General features: G+C 38.5%; 2 protein-coding genes across 2 annotated transcripts in view; one reads left to right on the plus strand and one right to left on the minus strand.

Moving 5' to 3' along the window:
- Positions 1-1,298: 1,298 nt before the first annotated feature.
- Positions 1,299-13,221, minus strand: LOC140929285 (26S proteasome non-ATPase regulatory subunit 11-like). The gene is made up of 16 exons (XM_073379090.1): positions 13,113-13,221; positions 12,888-12,989; positions 11,197-11,321; positions 10,473-10,544; positions 9,978-10,035; positions 9,201-9,312; positions 8,795-8,877; positions 8,604-8,668; positions 8,080-8,156; positions 7,706-7,766; positions 6,963-7,025; positions 6,346-6,393; positions 5,593-5,670; positions 4,266-4,301; positions 2,070-2,121; positions 1,299-1,527 (listed from the first exon to the last, which is right to left on the minus strand). The coding sequence occupies exons 1-16, from the start codon at positions 13,189-13,191 to the stop codon at positions 1,385-1,387; spliced, it is 1,254 nt and encodes a 417-aa protein (XP_073235191.1). The 5' UTR covers positions 13,192-13,221; the 3' UTR covers positions 1,299-1,384.
- Positions 13,222-13,341: 120 nt separating this feature from the next.
- LOC140930226 (uncharacterized) overlaps positions 13,342-14,553 on the plus strand; it is a 63,352-nt gene continuing 62,140 nt past the window's right edge. The window contains exons 1-2 of the mRNA XM_073379891.1: positions 13,342-13,504; positions 13,626-13,922. Coding sequence (XP_073235992.1) covers positions 13,451-13,504; positions 13,626-13,922 — 351 coding nt within the window. The 5' untranslated portion in view covers positions 13,342-13,450. The remainder of the gene's footprint in view (positions 13,505-13,625; positions 13,923-14,553) is intronic.

The following is a 14,553-nucleotide window of genomic DNA, read 5'->3' on the forward strand; positions in this document are numbered from 1 at the left end:
GGTATTCTTTAAATACCCTAAAGTATATGCAAAAATGGGAATCTGTTATTTTTTCTTGTGATAATGGCTCTTGAAAGAACTTGAAAAAGTTTACAAGAACAACAACAACAACAACAAAAACTCGTTACCTCATTGTAACCAACAACTACAGATGATTATAAGAAAATGTATAAGACATAAAGAAAGTAAGGCTGCTCGTTGGTCGCCCTAATTTTATCAGGTGAAGTGCACGGAGAAACAAAGTTAATTTTTGTGAAATAAAGAGTGTGTGTTTCGTTCTTTAGGCGACGATGAGACGAAACAAGCGGTATAAATGTCAGGAGCCCACAACTGCTCTTGTAAATGTGCAATATATCTCGCTCTTTAACCCTTGGTTAACAACGAAACAAGCGCGATAAATGAGCAATATATCTCGTTCTATAATATTTGATCAGAAGAGACAAGCGCGGCAAATGGTAACAGGCCGGGATACAAGGATCTCGTTGAGCATGATAAAATTTCGAGCCACATAACACAGCATCTCGGGCGACTAGACTAAACATTTTGCGCGATTTAACTCTGATTTCGGGCGACTTGACCGTAAATAAAAATTAGCCGAGCGTTTGACTTTGTCTGTTTGTTCTCCCTTGGTTAAAAAATGCCTGTTATGCTAACTAGAAAAAAATGTACACAAAATGCATGTCATCCGTTTTGGTCATCACATTTGTCTTCTTTTTTTGTTAGAATCTTGCAAACGAAAATATAAGTTATCTCTTGCAATTGTTTACTACAGAAAACTTCTTGTCGTATATTATGGGTACCCTGCTATTACGAGCTCTCGCAATTAAGGAGACAAACTCGCCGTCGAGAAGGTGTCTGCGATTAAGCCGAATGATAAAGAGTAATGATAGCCTGTGTGGCACTGTCGCAAGCGTCGAAAGGGGTAAAGGGTGACTCGGGAAAATGGGAGAGGAATTGGGGAGGGAGGAGAAGGGACTCTATTTTCGTTTTGCGCTTTTTGTCCCCTCCCCCTTCCCCTTTGCGCCGGTGATACGGGATAGGAGTTGACTGGGTAGAGGAGAACTGGGATGGGCTTAACAAGGCTTGTTAAGGCATCGATGTTTATTGCAATCTAATGAGGAAAATCGATTAACTGCATGAAAGTATTTTCATTAATTTCTATGAAACCCACTGTAAACCTGAAAATGACACTTCCTGTTTTTGTACTTACTAGGTTTGTCTCCGACTTTTTGGAAAATTTGCTCACTTTCTCTTCCTTTGAGAACCCTGTACGCACAACAGACAGCGACGCGATCATGTTTATATTCACACATAAAGCGTTCTTTTTATTTTCAAATGTTACAGAGTGCGACTCAACAAAAAATTCTTAAAGCATAAATAGACTTCACTGAAGCTTTTTAGCTTTACTGTACAAAGCATCAACTACTTTTCCCATCTCGTGGATCAATTCCAACGTGCTCTCGTACGTTTTATCGACTGGTGTTTCGTCAAACACAACCAACACTCCAGAACCCTGATCCAGAATGCCTAGAAAAGAAAAACATGCATTACTTAAACTGTTCATTCTAATCAATCAAGTTTAATTCAAATGGATTTCATGCTAATCTCACTCATAAGTCAACTGTCAGCTTAACTGACAGACGACCAATAACATCGCGACGTAATTGACCAATCAGATCAATGAACAGGGAATAATACCATCAACTGACGTGATACAACTCACTTTGACTCTGAAGATGACTACCGCACAGGTTGTCGAAACGTCAGTCACTGTCAACAACAACAGTCTTATTCAAGACTATGTTCACCCGGACGATCAAACTCAACCTACTTTAGAATATTAATGTTTATTTAGTAGTTTACGTCAGTTGTATCTAGTATTTTATATTCGATATCTGTTACGTCAGTTGTGAGGTTCTTACATCGAGGTAAAGCCGATAAAATAGCAAAAAACACCAAAAAAAGTTTTGTCAAACTTCAGAGGACAAAGGTTATCAGACTAGTATTTTGATGTTTCCTTCAGTTTCAAGAGTTTTGTACTCCTTTTGAGGATTGGTTTATTAACTTACCATGAAGTTTCTTATCAAGAATCATTTGAGAAAGCTTCTTTTCCACTACATTCTGTAAAAGAAAAACAAACAAACAAAACGAAATCTAAGTGGCTGTGATTTTTTTGCTAAGTGTCAACCTGTAATTAACTTTTCTATATGTACCCAGAGCACAAATAATAAACACTTAATGAGCGGTCCTGAGGGAAACAGTTAATTTTTGTTTCCCGTGGGACCACTCTTTAAGTGATTTGTTATATAGCTGAAGATTTTGAAGCTGGAAATTCAGTAAACGTCGCTGTAACGGCGGTCGTCGGTCAACATTCGCGAGTAACAGTGCTCTGTTACCCTCTGACGTCATAGATTTTTTTTGCAATGTTGCCAACTCAGGGATTTTGGCGAGAAACAGTTTCATTGTTAGAGGTTATGTGACCTCGAAGTAACCAGTGAGAGCGCGTGCTGTTGGGAAGAAATTTCCAGCTATATAACAAAGATTGATATTGATTGATATTGTTGGCCTTTAAGTATGACTGCCATCAAACAAGATTTGTACCTCTTCGGTCAAATGCTTCCGTTTTTGCCCTACTTATTTGACCGCAAAACAGCCTGTATTTTTGCGTAGGTCAAGAAGCAGGAGGGGTCAAACAAAGGTCGGGGAGTGAGGGTGAGAACAAAGTGCGAGACCGGGCAGAGAAGAGACGGAAACCGGTCGTTTCGCCTACGGTCTGTTCTCCTACGTCTGATATGTCAGTTTGCCTGCGTGGGCGAAAATCTCATGCAGGCGCCTTGAAAGCGATTTTGTGGGAAAAAATCCCCAACTATTAGAAATGTATAATTATTTTTGCGCGCACTTAATTTCGAGAAAAGAGAAAATGTGAGTGAAGAAAAAATTACACGAAATGCACAAAGTTCGTTTAGATGGATTCTAGCCTGTTCCAGGCGTTCAGATAGTGGGGGGCAGGGCGAAGTAAAAAGGAGCGCGAAAAAATAAAAGCGAGGGAGGAAGAGAGGTAAGAGACCCCCTCTCTCCCCAGTCCCCCTCTACTTTTCATCGCTTTCTTTACTCCGCACCGCTCTCCACTATCTGAACGCTTGGAACAGGCTAGATGGATTCTCAAGGTCGACACCAAAGGAGCGTGGGCTCATTACCCGAACAGCGGCTGGTAATCGAGCCTATGGTAGATACTTCATGTATGATTCCTATAGTGTTCCGATATATAGATTCTTACAGTGCAGTCTTTCTTCTTTGTGTATGAAGTACCTACCCGAGCCTATTAAATACGGCAAAAACATTTTTCGCGGGTATTTAGGGTCCCTTAATCCACAGGGGTTTTTTTTGTTTTTGTTACAGGAAACAAGGAAACTAACTACCAACAGGGTCCGAAATTAACTTTTTAATAGGGGCGCCAACTGGCGATCAAGTATAAATTTTTGGTCGCCAGAGGGCAAATTGTGGTCGCCAAAAATTCTTCCTCCCTTTTTTTCAAATAAAAGTTAAACACGAATAAAAAATGCATGGTATGGGCGTTTTTATGCTCAAAAAATTGCACTACTTTCGCTCTCGATACCAGAAAGCAACCGTACGTGTACGAGTGAAGTCTTATTTTTTCCACAAATTACTTTTTGGAGATATAAAGCTATCTAACCTAGAACATAGGAACAGAAAGCTGTCTGCCCATGACTGCACTGATCATATCAAAACTCTATTTTCTTCCGATAACTACCACGAAACACGAAACATAAACACGAGTCAAGCTTGAGTCAAGCCGCCTTGTTGCTCGTACCAGGCCACAACTGTGCCACATTACTCGTACCAGTCCACAAAGTACATAACGTACTTACCGTATTTCAGCTTTCGCCTTGGAAACGTTCAACTCGTATTGATCGTAGCTCTTGTGGAGGTATTATTACAACAAGATTCGTTTCACTTTTAATTAAAAAATATCAGCAGGACAAAGAGGAAGACACCTGTTGGCAAATAGCTTCGAGGTTTCAATTCTTAATCAGTTTCTCCGAAGGTTAAAGTCCACAATAACAACCAGCTTTACAAGTCGCTAGCTGGCGACCAGCTATGAAATTCTGGTCGCCAGGACTAAATTTTTAGTCGCATTGGCGACCAGGAAGGCGCAATTTCGGACCCTGACCAACTAACTATAGCTTTTATTTGTGGATGGAAAATTGGTTCCTATATAACCATACGGTACAGATTATATTTACCAGTGGTAGATCAATGAGTTTGGCCACGTGGTCAATCTGAAATGAAATAATACACAGTTATGACACCTAAAATATAACAGTTCCTGCTTTCTTCTATTGACTGTTTTTGTCCGCAATCATTGAAATGATATGAGTTCTAAGCAATTGAAAATTGTTTCTTATCAAGTAAAAGTGTCAAGCCTTCCATTTACTTGTAGATGCAATCAGCTAATTTTCCCTTGTGATGCCGCAAAGAAAGTACCAGGCGCATAACTTTCCCGCCAATTATGCAGACTAACTGTTAAGTATATGCTGTACCAGGGGGGGGGTAAGCTACTTCCCATACATTCCCTTAAATGAAATCCAAACGATGTTCTCACAACTTGCAAAGCGATCAGCAAAGGTCTTGCCAGCGGATTTGTGTACTGATCATGCGCATTACGTCAAAAACCATAGATCAACGGTCTTGAGAAACAAAATCATGGCGATCGAAGGCGGGACTGTTTCTCACGATTATATTTTGGTAATTCGCAAATTTATTGATTTTATGTCGCTCTTCAGACATAGTGTGTGGTGTTCTTTTTCTGTTAAACAATTTCCCTCTGCAGAGTTTGGAATATGCAACTTATAGCTCGATCCGTACAGCTGATAAGAACCGTCGAAGAGCTAGAGTTGAGCTATCAAGCAGTGTTTTGCTGCAAACCTTAGGAAAGTTAAAGTCGCTTCAAGGTACAGAGCTTTCAGTAGTAGTTGTGATTTGTTTATTAGGATCGTTTTGAATTTTAACTTTGGATTCAAGGTGCTGACTGATCGTAATAAACGAAGTGAAATGTTATGAAGTGTGAATGTTTATTCAGTTATGATTGTAGAGCTGTAAGCTCATATTTATAAAGCTCTCTGAATTACTTGCTTCCGATAAATTTGACACTCTCCAGTAATTTTTATCAGCATCAAGTTATCCTTACCCGGCAAAAACGATGTAACCTATAAATCGATCGAGCGCATTGTTGTTGGTTAAGATCTAACACGGTTTCCCCCGCAATTTCAGTACCGAAAGACAAATACGATATGAAAGAAAAACAAAGATGCATGATATTATTTTTTTTCAATTTTTATTTTTTCAGTAAGCATTTCTGATTTCCTCTGCCGGTCGCTTCTTGCTTCTAAAAAGTCTAAAAATATTTACTGTGGGAAAAGTACTGCAATTTTCCGCTGACCACCACGCGGGGTGACCGCTTTGCAAGTTGTGAGGACGTCGTTTCTCGGTCCCAGACCTCGTCTCTTCCCCCCCCCCCTGTGCTGTACCATTAATTGAATTGTTGCGTTTGGATAGGAAAGAGTTTTGTACCTGAACTCGAGCGAATGGTTCTATAATTCTGCTGAGGTTCTGTTCCAACAGATTGTCATACAGTGCATCTAAGTGGGTCTACAAGAAAGAGAAGGAAAGTAAAAGTTTAGAAGATGATCAAGATGAAAGAAAAAAAAAACAAGAGTCAAATAGTCAACTCAAACTTAACTGGAAAAAGTAAATAAAGGTGTAAACAGCACAAAAAATAGGCTACCGTAGTTTTAAAAAAATGTTAAAATTCACACTTGGCTCTGAGGATGACCGTTAGGAAACAGAGAAATCATATTAAGATTCAAGGCTGAATAATTCATTTCTTTTGCTGTACTCCTCCCAGCCCCAGAACCAAGTATGGATTTTGATAATTTGAGCTGATCTATTAGCAGGTGAACCTTGATGAGGGAGTGGGAAGAGGGAAATCGTGTCGCCCCTCCCCTCCCCTCCACAGTCCCTCACTCGGCTAGCCTCGTTCTTAGCACTAACGCCATTATTCACCTTTTTAGCCTCACTTAGGGCACTTTCCAAAAGTCTGAATTGGCTGGACTGGTCATTTTCAAACTGAAAGAGTAGTTCTATCTTGAATTTCTGGCTGAAAAGTACTGATTAATAGTGGAACTCTCTTTATAACTGCATTAGTCCAGCCAGCCATTTCTGACAATGGTAAGCGCCACTTAAACTCATAATCAAACCTTTAAAAAGGTACAGCACAATAACATTGAAATAAAACATAATCCTGCATTCATGGCACACACATACCCTTATAATAGGATCCTCAGTAAGCTCCTGTTTGAAAGTGCTGAGAGCCTTTGGCAAAGAAAAACAAATACTGATTGTGAAGCATTGAAATAGGAACAACTGCTTGTAATAATAAAACGTTAGTTGATACATATTACAATATATTTTAGTGACTGAGGGTGCTTACCATTTACAAAAAGTCTCCAGAAAAACCGGCCAGGAAGTAAAATGAAACATGACTATTTTAAGTCGTTCCAGTGGGAAATTTCTTGGAGTAATATAACATCTGAAGAGATAGTCCTGTTTCGAATGTTCATAAGGAAATTCACATTCCATTTCTTCAAAGCATTCTTTGATACCAGTTTTAGTCCTTTGTGCCCATTTTCTGACAAATGGAACGCTCTGTACAAATGGCAAATGCGATTTTGGGACGAAATTTAGCGGCCCTGACTTTTGATTACCATTTGCCCAAACCGTGAACCAACCAGTTTGCCCATGTAAATGGCAAATGACCTTTGACAAAATTTCTTTGGCTTATCAACATGACCAGCATCAGTCTTAAAAATTATTTTGAGCCTTGCATAGAAGCATTTGATGTAGTTGCATCTACAGTAGCTATTCTTAATACATAACACTACCTGTTGGAACTCTGATAGGGACCTATTGTGGCTTGCATTGGCAATACTCTTCATTGCAATCAACTGAAAAATGAACATAAAATTAATTTAAAAACCAGTTATTTTTCTTACATTTGCATGAATCCACAAAGTGTGCTATGAAACTTTGAGCCACAAAAACTGAAAAACATGCTGTTTCCTCAACAGACTTTTCTGAAACATTGCAAATGCTGTTGGTTGCAGTATATTATTAACACATAAAAATGTGATTGCTCTGTAGATAGCCTGCGTAGCTGGTGGTATTGTGTGGGTGCGAGATTAAAGTTTTGGCGGCGGAGCCATGTTCCAAAAAAAGGGAGTAGGGACGAGGCGGTTGAAATACCGCCTTGTGACGGCTCCGCCGTCAAATCACACTAGACTATATTACAACGGCTACGCCGCCAAATCTCACTCAACTACTACACAATACCGCCAGCTACGCAGGCTACTCTGTAGATTAAGTGGACTTTTCACTCAGGGATGTAGCTGAGGAAAGGCTAGGCAGGCTTTTTAATTAGTCAAGGCAGCTTTTTTACTCAACTCTTTTAAAATTACCTCATGTCTTTGCTTTCCAGAGCAATTTGAGCTGGTGGTAAGGTCTTTTTTGGCTGGCGAAATTAGCCGGCAGCCTGCTCTTAGTAACATCCCTGTTCACTGATAGTCATTGTAATATTTCACTGACAATGTATCAATGTTAAACAGAGCAGGATTAATATTTTGCTTACCTGTGCTCCTGAATATCTCAGTGCCAATTTCCCGCTGATTATTGATTGAACATCATCAGGGCTGAAAAAAGGACAACCAAACATAAATAAATAAATAATATTTAAAAAATTTAAAATTGGACAAAAATAAAGCAAACATCTTCATCTGGTTATGTATTATCTATGTATAGTTGATGAAAAGCACTTAAAAAAGTAATTAAATTTTTTGACAAAATAAACATTGGGACAAAATAAAAGAATGCCAATGGAATCTGCCATGGAAATTTCCACACTAGAGAATATTTCCCTAAGATTTCATGCAAGTAGAAAATCAGAAACACCTTTGATGGATTTCAGATTGAGATAGATCTTGGTGATACCATATTCTAACCAACCTGTTAAGCATGATCTTGCACAGAAGCATATATTTTAGTGCTGACACAGCTTTGGGGTTGTCAATGGAGTCATATCCCTGCAAAAATAGAAAAACAAAATGTGCTATTTATCTGACCATTCCTTGCTCAACAGGCAACTTCCGAGTTCCAAAAAACCTTCACTTTCAAAATGAGGCCAAATCCACAACTTTTCTTGTGAAAATGAGTTTTATTTGCATCAGAATAAAAACTCGTTTCCTTATCGAAGGCTGAGCACTTCGCCTTTTTTTGATACAGAAGCCCAGGGGAAACTCGGAAATGGCCCATTAAAAAGCAGTTTTCACTTCTCTAGGAGGCAGGCTTTCAAATCAACAAAGCAATGGACCATTTCCAAGCTCAAAAAAATTCTCACTTCCAAAATGTTGGAGGCGAAGTGCAAAACTCATTTTCATATCAATACCTTCGCATTTGGCCTCGCTTTAAAACAAAAATTAATAATTTATTTTTAGGCAAGGCAATAACATTAACATTTACAGTGTATGTACCTCAAATGCTTCATAGAAGTAAGAATAAGCTGTTTTGAAGTCCTTTTCTTCAGCATGTAAAATACCTGGAGAATAGAAACAAAAAAGTTAAGACTTATATTCACTTTCTAAATTTATAGAAGCAGGGATTAAAATAATGCATTTAGAATCGTAACATTTTACAACCACTATGAGAAATAACCTTATCATACCTGACTGTTGGTCCAATGATGCTTGCAATTTTGGAGGACAGTAAATTCCATTACCTGTTGTTCTTGCTGAAGTAAGGGCAGCTCTATCAGACAAAAAAAGATTTATAGCACCCTCCCGATTTTTGTTAGACTTAAGACTACAGTGTAATTTCCTATGTTTATTGACTAGTGAACAGTTTGATTTTGCCAGACAGGCTTTGAAAAAGGGAACCAGATCTCTTCCAGCTCACTAGATATATGCTCTTTGTCAAGTCTATGTAAGTACTAGTCATTGGCACAACTGTAAGCTACGGGAAGTAGAAGGAAGGAAGCTTGAGAAGTTGTTGATGTGAGAAAAGGATGTGTAAAGATGACCAGCAAAATTCATGCCGGCAACAAAATGATCTTGAGAGGCTGCCATTCTAACCTGGATTTGGGAATGTTGCTCAAGTTGTGATAAACTTTGCTTTCCAATAGTTGTACTTCAACTAGTAATGCCTTGTCATCCAGCTTCTTAAGCTCCTTCAAAAGTTTTGAACCTGAGGAAAGTATGGTGGAATTAAAAAAGATACTTTAGGAATTGACCCTTTAAGTCCCAAGAATGACCAACATCAATTTTCTCCTAACAATATCCATACAAAATCAAGAGAAAAGGTTGTGAGAATTAATAAAATGATCACCTCAGGGAAAATGCTTTGATCTATTATCAAATTCTCCCCCCTAATTTTTTATAGAAATGTATAGAGATCAGTTTGGAGAATTTGTAAGTGGTTGCTGGGGCTTAAAGGGGTTAAAATAGAAACATGAAAAATATTTTCAACTTGATGTTAAAATCTTTCCCTTGTGCATCACAGGGCGTAGATTTTGGGCTATGAACAAAAGAAAATTTGGGCCCCATAAAGCTTAAGAGAAATATGTTACAACAGTTTGAAAATTTCAAAATTTACAAGGATTTGTATAAAAAACAACTTAACAGTCTGTGACTGGACGGCAAGAGTCAAATCCTTTTAACTTTGGCAGCCCTTGCAATCATTACATTTGCGACTGTGCTCTTTCAGTTCCTGCTAAAACTATTTTAAAAAAACAAAACAAAAAACTTGTTTACAGAAAGTTGATCATGTGACCAACTATTGAAAAAAGACTATTCGTTTTATAGATAAAGTTTTCCTTGCTCTACCATTCTTACCATCACAGCAATACTTACCTATTTGTAATGCTTTCGTGTAGTCTTTAGTTTCCAGATATAAGCCTACCAATCTTGCCTACAAAGATAAAAGAATAAAAAAAAATGACTGCCATAATATCACATGGTGATGAATTACTCCTTAGATGTCACCCATGATATAAAAATGTAATCCAATGGTACCCTCGTGAAATTAGGGAATAATTCACGTGTGTTTTCTCCAAATCCTAATAATTTCCCTAGCCTTTTTCACTTGTTGCCATTTGATTACACATACTAATTTATTATGAAGCTGTACAATCAGTATTGTTCTCCACCATTTGAACAACTTACTGAGGTGTGGAAAAAACCTTACATCTTGAAATTTTGGGAAAACTCCAAGAATCAGGTCAATATTCCTGGCCTTGCAGAGTTCAAAGTGTTCAAAATAATTTTATTAAAGAAGACAAATGCAAAAACATTATTTACGCGTACTTTAATAAAAAAATTTTGACTTTACAATACAGCGTCACTTACCTGAAGAGCCTGCCTTAGAAATGTTCTTTTCTCCTGCATGGCCCACTCAATGCACTCATTACATAGTTCAACCTTGGACAAATTATGTAAAATTGCATTATTTCAGCACCAGTTACTAAAGCCCTTTGTCCAAATAGATGTTTTTTATGGATGTTAAATAATCATGCACTGCTATTAAAGGGGTACGAAAAGCACCTGCTGTCATTGCTGTTCACAGATGGCATACTAATGGTAGCCTGCAATCCAAATCTAAAGGTTATTATGCATGTGTGGCACATACAGGTACGTAGCCAGTATTCATTTCAACTTCCACTAAACTGAATGGATTGCAAAGAACTCATTCTGAACACTTCTATCACTCGTAATCTCATCAAGCGGGTCTTGAGATTCTATCACAAGAAAGTTATGCAAACAACAGCACCTATTAAGTAACAGGGTTTTAATCTTCAATCAATCTTACCCACACTCCCTAGAACATTTGGTTATTAGTAGTAAAGTTTTGTTTAGAATGAAGGAAATTTTCTTAATTGTTGAACTCGCCTCAGCTACATAGCCAATGTTCACATTACATCCCTGTCACATCACACACCTTTTCCAATGCCTCAAAATCATGTAATATTACATGATCCCTAGTGCTTTAAAACCATGCACTATCACACACGAATTGGTAATCTTGAGGTGTTCTATCAATCTATGATTACTACAAGTTACTCTTATCAAATACCTCCATCCCAGTGGAAGCCTCCATGTCCAGGAAAACATCCACCAAGTTCCTGACAAGTTTAGCTGCTTTGGCTTTTGATACTGTTTTAAGGAATGGTCTGATAAACTTGATAAGCCCACCAAGCTCTAAGAAACAAAATTACACTCATAATTAATCTATTGTAGCTTCTGTAACAGCCAGTAGAGTGCATTCCAGTTGCCTAAACAAACTCTCCTCAACAGCCATAAAATAGAATGATTGGCAAACTAATGAACTTACTCCTCCTTGCACCCTTCATGTTGTTAACATTTTTGCTCTGAACAGTGGTTTCTGTTCATTGACGTAAAGTTGAACCTCTTGTAACGATTACCTCTCCACAATGGCCACCTCTCGACAATAAAAAAATTTTGGCCACTTATTTGGTGGACAGTTTATACATTGACTCATGAACCTCCTTTAACAACCACCTTTCCACCTCTCCAATAAAGCCACCACTCTACAATGTCCACTTTCTTCTGTCCCCCAGGCAGAGACGCCAACCTCTCGAGATCTAAAATCTGGAGACTCTCTGTTTTTTTCATAAACCCCCCTTCCGGAATTTCAACGGAACCCCCCCCCCCCTCCATGACAAATTGACCCAGCCCCCAACGGGAATGACTTAAGACAATATAAGAAGTCTTACATGAAGTACATACTATGAAAATTTGCAATCATCATTTTGTTGACAGAAATAATCTTTGTCAGTGACTAGTAATATGGGCAAAAATGCCCTAGAAACCGTACTGAGAATAACAAAAATTCATGTTTTGAGCTAAAAATGGGCTAAATCTCAAACTAAGGCACAGAAAAGCTCAAAAGATGATTTTATCCGAGAGATATGGTGATCAACCCATACAGGAGAGAGGGAGATCAGTACCATATCCGGGAGTCCCCTGGATAATACAGGAGGGTTGGCGTGTATGCCCAGCTGGCCATTGTGGAGCAGTTCAACTGTATTGTGATTGTGTTAACGCCATCCCAATAAAATGTTTTGTTTCCCATCGCCCTCCCTCTCATGAAGGTGGGTCGGTCGGTCCCGCAAAAAAAAATAAAAAGAATGAACACATGATTGCATATTAAATCTCAAGTTAAGTCTGTAAGATATAATCAGATGGTAAAAGATGTATATTAACTGGACTATCAAATGTCTAAAAAGGCTACAAAAACGAAGTACCGGTATCAATGATAATTTAAGACAATTGGTGTTAATAAGACAGGATCGTGTGCTTGTAAATTAAAGTACTTGCTTCTTTACAAGTGATTCTGGATTTTTTTTTTTTTTACTTTAAAAAAAAAAAGGGTCAGTCAGGCGATGTGAAACGAAGCATTAAATTAGGATGGCCTAAGTAATATTAAATTTGCTATAAGGAGCGTTTCAAGACATATTTGACTCTCTCTTCCAAAATTGGTGCAACATACACCAATACCTTGATCACACTTCCAATAATGGCCTCCTTACTACAATGCAGTGGTCACATACCTTTGTTCCCAAGGTGGCTGGTAGAGATTCAACTGTTCCATTCAAAAAGCTACTCAATTTTTATGGGAAATCTTTCTGTAATATACAAACTTGGGCTAAGCTTAAGATTATGTTACGCTTATTCACTTGCTTACATTTATTATAGCATGTGGTTTGAAAAGATGTGCTCCTAACTTGAAGATTGTAACTTTACCTTCTGCTTTTCCATGCTTGGAGAGCAAATTTCCAAGACTGAGGATCGCTTGCTCTTTCATTTTGATTCCCTCTTCGTCGTTGTTACTAATGTCGCGTTTCACTAGAAAAGTCATTCATCAAAAGAATAAAAAAGAAGTCAATTTTGGAGCACAGGCATCGAAAAAAAACAGTTTTTGGTGAAAAGGGATAAAAGTTTGATATCAAAAGTCTGAAAGAGTATTACCAATAGAGGAAAACAACTCCATCGCCTGCTCGGGCGAGGAGTTTGACATTTCTTCAGCTAACTCGAGTTCATTCGCCATTTTGGATTTCTTTCTACAAGCACCCCACAATGCAATGCAATCAGAAGTTGCAATGTCATTCTAGAGCTCAGGCCTCTCGGGTATCACCCGATTGTTTCCGAAGAATAAATCGGAAGTCAGGTGATCAATATACAACGGAGCCGACATTGATTAGCTGAAAATGGCGGTTGTTCTGGCAGATGCGGATCAGAAGATGCGTAAGTGAGATCTTCATTAAATAATCCTGGTGGACGTGATCAACGTACCCAACGGCTTCACCATGGAAAGCGACGAGTCAGAGAGGCAGAAAAAACTGGAAGCAGGAAAGGAAAAGGTTGTAATTGAACCCTATGACGTGGCTTTGCGCGCGAAGTTCAGAAACTACTTTGATTGATTTTGCATTGAGCTCGTAATAGTTTTTGGCTTAAACATCTTGTATTTTAATACCTTTCCAGCTCAAAATGTTTCAGAAGAAGAAGTCGGGCACAGGGACGAAGAAAAAGAAGAAGAAAGGGACGTCTTCCACAAGCGGATCTGGGCAAAGCCCTTCACCCGGGGGTAAAGAGAGAAGACGAAGAAGCACATCACAAGATCGGGGTGCGAAACCGCTTGCAGAGGTTGCAGCGGCCGGGCAAGAAAAAGGGGCCCACAGAGAAGGCGAAGACGTTGAGGTGGAGGAAATTAGTCAGGCAGATACAGATAGAGATGCTCCGTCGATCGCTTCAGAACTGGGATCACCGATTCCTTTTGATGTGAGTTTAATAACTTTGTAATACAGTATCCTTATATAAAGCAGACCGACCACATGTGTTCAAGCAATATCGTCTCTTTTTAACAAAAAATTAACGAAATTGAAAAAAATTATGAAGAACGCAGAAAGCGCTGCTTGTTAAGTGAAATTCTAGTGGTAAACAATAGTTTAACATTTGAAGTTTGGACTCATAAGCGTGAACTTCACCAATAATCTTTGGAGGAAATCGACCACAAAATTGACGAATTTTGCGCATTGATATGGATACTTTCATTTTGTAAGTGACATGGACGTAATATACGGATTCTTCTTTTTACAGTGCAGGAAGTGCGATTTACTGTCTCTGAGCTTCAGCTGAGGAAGCTAACATGGAAATTGGATACGAGTGACTTCCTAATTGTATTACACGCAAATTTCTTTGATAACTTTAGTCCCGTTCATAAACGAAAAATCTCATGCTGTTAGGCAAAGTCTTGTTGATATGTTTTAAAAATGTCAGGTTTCCCCCTCAGTGTGACCTCTTCCATTTAAAATCAAAATTTTGTGGAAAGTAGGTGTGATTCTCGTGCGTGGGCTATCGCATGACAACAGGGGACGCCGTCCGTAGTCAATGACCTCAACATGTTCATAAA

Source organism: Porites lutea, chromosome 3 (genome assembly GCF_958299795.1).
Source record: "Porites lutea chromosome 3, jaPorLute2.1, whole genome shotgun sequence".
Lineage (NCBI taxonomy): Eukaryota > Metazoa > Cnidaria > Anthozoa > Scleractinia > Poritidae > Porites > Porites lutea.

Coding starts and splice junctions, on each gene's coding strand:
- LOC140929285 (XM_073379090.1), bottom strand. CDS start 13,191: ATGGCGAATGAACTCGAGTTAGCTGAAGAAATGTCAAACTCCTCGCCC. Junction 8,878..9,200: donor AGCAACATTCCCAAATCCAG/GTTAGAATGGCA, acceptor TTTGTCTGATAG/AGCTGCCCTTACTTCAGCAA. Junction 7,026..7,705: donor TGAGATATTCAGGAGCACAG/GTAAGCAAAATA, acceptor TTCATTTTTCAG/TTGATTGCAATGAAGAGTAT.